Here is a 4,735-nt window from a genome sequence, read left to right as displayed (position 1 = left end):
TCTCTCTCCAACCCCCTCTCATCAACCCCCCTCTCTCTCTCCCATCACTCTCCCCACTCCTCCCCCTCTCTCTGTCTTTCTCTCTGTCTGTCTGTCGCTCTGTCTGTACGTGTCTCTCTCTTTCCGTCACTCTCCCTCTTTCGCTCTCCCCACTCTTCTCTCTGTGTCTCTCTCTCTCTATCTCTGTTTCTCTCCTCCTCTTTCTCTCTCACACACTCCCCTCCCCTCTCTCTTTTTCCTCTATCTCCCCCTTCTCCTCTCTCTCTCCCCCCCCTCCCCCCACCCCCCCCCCCCTCTCTCTCTCTCCCCCCCCCCCCCCCCCCCCATCCACCCTCCTCTCTCTCTCTCTCCCAACACTCTCCCCAGTCCTCTGTCTCTGTCTCTCTCTGTCTGTCGCTCTGTCTGTCTGTGTCTCTCTCTCTCTCCGTCACCCTCTCTCCCTCTCCGTCACCCTCTCTCCCTCCTCTTTTCTCTCTCTCTCTTTCTCTGTCTCTCTCTCTCTCTCACACACTCCCCTCCCCTCTCTCTTTCTCCCACCTCCCCTCTCTCTCTCCCCTTCTCTTATCTCCCTGTCCTGCCTCCCTCTCTGTCCTTTCCTCCCCTGTCTGTCTCTCTGAGAGAGAGAGGGAAGGAGGGGTTTGGGGGGTGTAGATGAGGGAGCACGTACACGGTGTGACTGTGTTATTTCTGGTCACTGAGTTTTACTGGAAACTCCTGATGAGAAACTCCCACGCTCAAGCGTTGAGCAACTCCGATCCCCCACCCCCCACCCGTCCGTCAGCCCGTCCTCTCCCTCTTTCTCCCCCTCCCCTCCCCCCTCTCCCCCCCTCCCTTCTCTCCCCCTCCCTTCTCTCCCCAATCTCCCCCTCCCTTCTCTCCCCCTTCGTCACCTTCTCGCCTCGACCTTTTCTCTCTCTCTCCCTCCCTCTCTCAGGTCAATGATCTCTCGCGCGGTTGCCTCCTGTCAGCGAGCATTCCATTCTGGATCCTGTTTTACAATGTCTCCCCCCGGTTCTCCACTCTCCCCTCTCCTCCTCGTCTTCGGCTCCCTCTGCCTCACCGCCCCTCCGACAGGTAGGAGTCGACGGGATCTCCTCTCGTTCCCTCGCTCCCGGGATTGCCCGCGCCGCCGACACGGATCTGTTCCCTGCGTCGTCGTTCCGTGAGATTTCGGAGCAGAATTTAGGCCCATCGGGTCAGCTATCCCCCTCCCCCACCCGACCCCCCACACCCCCATTCAATGGTTAATCTGGTCACCCTCAACCCCACTTTTCTGCCTTTTTCACCCTCGATCCCCCTTCCTGATTAAACATCTCTCTCTCTCTCAGCCTCAAATATAACCCCTCGATCCCCCTTCCTGATTAAACATCTCTCTCTCTCTCTCAGCCTCGAATATAACCCCTCGATCCCCCTTCCTGATTAAACATCTCTCTCTCTCTCAGCCTCGAATATAACCCCTCGATCCCCCTTCCTGATTAAAAATCTCTCTCTCTCCCTGTCTCTCTCTTTCTCACACTCCGCTTCTCTCTGTCTCCCCCACTTTCTGTCTCTCTCTCTCTCCTTTTGTCTCTCTCTCTCACTCTGCTTCTCTCTGTGTCTCTCTTTTTCTCTGTAACTGTCTCTATCCCTTTGTTTCTCTGCCTCTCCCTCCATCTCTTTCACTTGCTCTCTGCCTCTCTTCCTCTATCTGTCATTCTGACTGTCTTTCTAATGTCTTTCTTTCTCTTTCTGTCTCTCTGATTGGCTCCATCCCTCTCTGTTGCTCACTGCCCAGAAAAGGTGGCTAAGAGCCTGGGGAAGTAAGGGGGTGAGGAAGAATCGATCAGAGTTGGGTGTGTAGGGGGTTAAGGGGCCGAGGTGGGTAGGTAGGGATTAAGATATGGATTGAATGGGGGAATAGGCTCAGGGGGGCTGAATGGCCTCCTGTTCCTGTGTAGTAGGCTTTTATTTCTAGAGAGTATGCATGTGTGAGAGACAGAGGGAATGAGAGAGCATGAGAGTGAGAAAGACAGACAGAGTCAAAGAAAATGACATACAGAAGGAGAGAGAGAGAGAGAGATGGGGTTGGGGGAGAGAGAGAGAGAAAGAAGGAAAAAGAGAGAGAGACACACACACACAGGAAGAGAGACAGAGGGAGGGATAGAGAGAGAGAGATAGAGAAAGGGACACAGAGAGAGAGAGAGAGACAGCTGGAGAGACAGAGACACACAGAGAGAAAGAAAGACAAGATAATGAGAGAGAGTGAGAAAGAGAGAGAGAGACAGACAGAGTGAGACACTGAGAGATAGGGAGAGAAAACGAAAGAGAGTGAGAAAGAGAATGGGTCAGAAAGAGAGATGGACAGCGTGAGAGAGTGCAAGAAAGTGTAGCTGAGAGAGAGCGTGTGTGGAAGAGATGGATAAGAGGTAGGATGGAAGAGGAGCCTGAGGGAGTGTGCGGTTAGATGGCAGAGTGAGTGAGAGGGAGCGTGTACTCAGCTCTGTTGGGCTGTGGGAGATGGGGCAGGCATAGCGGCCATGAGGAGCTGGGAATGGCCTCAGTTTGGAGGGATTAAAGAGCACGCAGTCTCTCTGCGAAAGGAAACAGGAGGCAGCAGCTGGTGCTTACAGCAAGAGATCAAGGGAAAGGAATTTGCTGGAATGTTCAGCACTGTTTCTCTTCAAACACGGCCCACATACATTATTTACACATCCTGGGAGGGAGAGAGAGAGAGAGAGAGAGAGAGAGAGAGGGGGTGGGGGGGGGGGGAAGAGAGAAAGAGAGGGGGAGGGAGAGGGGAAGGGCAGGGGAGGGAGTGGGAGAAGGAGAGGGAGGGAAGGAGAGAGCAAGAGGTAGAGGGTGAGGAGAGGAAGGAGGGAGTGGGAGAGAGAGGGAGAAGGGGGACGAAGGGAGGGGGAGAGAGAGAGAGGGAAAGGGTGAGAAGAGGAAGGAAGGAGTGGGAGAGAGAGGGAGAAGGAGTGAGGGAGGGAGGCAGGAGGAGAGAGAGGGGTAGAACGTGCGGAGATGAAGTGAGGGAGTGGGAGAGGGAGAGGAAGGGAGAGGGGGAGGGAGTGGGGGAGAGAGGGAGGGAGAGAGAGGGAGCGAGGTGGGAGAGAGAGAGAGGGTGGGAGGAAGGAAGGGGGAGGGAGAGAGGGTCGAGATTGATGGGGGCGGGAGACGGAGATGTGTGAAGAGGGGGAGAGAGAGAGAGAGGGAGAGAGAGAGTGAAGGGGAGAGGGGGTCAGAGAGAGAGAGGGAGGCAGCGATGGAGAGAGAGAGAGATGTGAAGAGGGAGAGAGAGAGGGACAATCAGAGAGACTGGGGGGGGGGCAAAGAGAGACAGAGATGAAGAGAGAGAGAGACACACAGAGACAGTGAGAGACAGAAGAAAACCAGGGCTGCATTTTCCCCCCTGCAACCTCACCCCAACCCCAAACACCACCACCCTCCTGGCTAGCTTGTACGCTCTCTCCGAAACATGGACACAGTGCGATCTGCTGTGTGCCCACTTGCCTTGTGCCAGAGAAACTGCTGCTCCTCCTCCAACTTTCTTCCAACTCCCCCCACCCCCAGCAAACATACCAAACGTGTCCCTTCAACACAGTGAGATCTCAGGCCCTGATTAAGTTAAACACAACCATATGTCTGGGCGAAGCCTCCTCACAGTCTCTCAGAAACATGCTTGCCTGCTCCATCAGAGTTTAAAGGATAGAGAAGGGGGGGTGCGAGAGAGAAATCGGGAGTGAAGGAGTGAGAAGCAGGGAGCAAGGAGAAAGGGAGAGATGGGGGGTGCAGGAGGAGAAGGAATGTGAGGGAAAGTTACGAGCGGCGTCAGGGAAGAGAGAGGAGGGAGAGAAACAGACAGAGGTAGCACGGGAGAGGCAGAATGTGTGCGAGAGACAGAGAGAGAGAGAAAGCAAGGGGCAGAGACAGAGGGAGAGAAAAACAGAGAGAGTGTGTGTATGTGTGAGCGAGGGAGCAAGGGAGCGGGAGAGACAGAAAAGGAGAGACAAAAAGGAGAGAGAGAAAGGGGGTGAGAGAGAGGGAGTGTGAGAGAGGGAGAGATAGAATGAAAGAGAGAGAAAAGGATTGAGAGAGAAAGGGAAAGGGAGGGAGAGAGAGAGAGATAGAAAGAGACAGGGAGAGATGGAAAGGGAGACAGAGTGATAGAAAGTGTGAGAGAGAGATAGAAAGGAGAGAGAGGTAGAAAGGGGGAGGGAGAAAGAGAAAAGGAGAGAGACAGGGAGAGATAGAAAGGCAGAAAGAGAGCTGGAGACATAGGCAGAGAGATGAGATCTATGAGTGTGTAAACACAGGATGTGGTTTTAGCCAGCTCCCCTGACCATCTGAGGAGAGCTGAGTACAGGGAGCACAGTGTTATAGTGTAGGAATGATGTGTATTCACACAGAGCCATGGACCCAGAACCAATTGGTATCCCGAACAGGTACCAATCAAACACACCCGTTTCCCACTCAACAACTTTAATGTCACTGTTGGAGAAATGTTGCTTCACCCACCCTGAACACCGATGTGACTTCTTCACCCAACGGCAGAGGACCAATGACAGAGACAACAAGGTGCAGGGCTGGATGAACACAGCAGGCCAAGCAGCATCATAGGAGCAGAGAGGCTGACGTTTCGGGCCTAGACCCTTCATCAGAAAAGGAGGAGGGGAAGGGGGTTCTGAAATAAATAGGGAGAGAGTGGGAGGCGGATAGAAGATGGATAGAGGAGAGGATAGGTGGAGAGGAAACA

At 54.0% G+C, this 4,735-nt stretch overlaps 1 protein-coding gene across 1 annotated transcript in view; it reads left to right on the top strand.

Annotated features, from left to right (window-relative positions):
- Positions 1–4,369: 4,369 nt before the first annotated feature.
- The window catches only part of LOC125487751 (biglycan-like), a 3,168-nt gene continuing 2,802 nt past the window's right edge, over positions 4,370–4,735 (top strand). Inside the window, exon 1 of the mRNA XM_048619948.1 lies at positions 4,370–4,424. Within this exon, the coding sequence (XP_048475905.1) occupies positions 4,370–4,424 (55 nt within the window). The remainder of the gene's footprint in view (positions 4,425–4,735) is intronic.

This window comes from Rhincodon typus, chromosome 44 (assembly GCF_021869965.1).
Source record: "Rhincodon typus isolate 14 chromosome 44, sRhiTyp1.1, whole genome shotgun sequence".
Lineage (NCBI taxonomy): Eukaryota > Metazoa > Chordata > Chondrichthyes > Orectolobiformes > Rhincodontidae > Rhincodon > Rhincodon typus.
The sequence above is the reverse complement of the archived record's forward strand: the minus strand, read 5'-3'. Positions and strand labels throughout refer to the sequence as shown.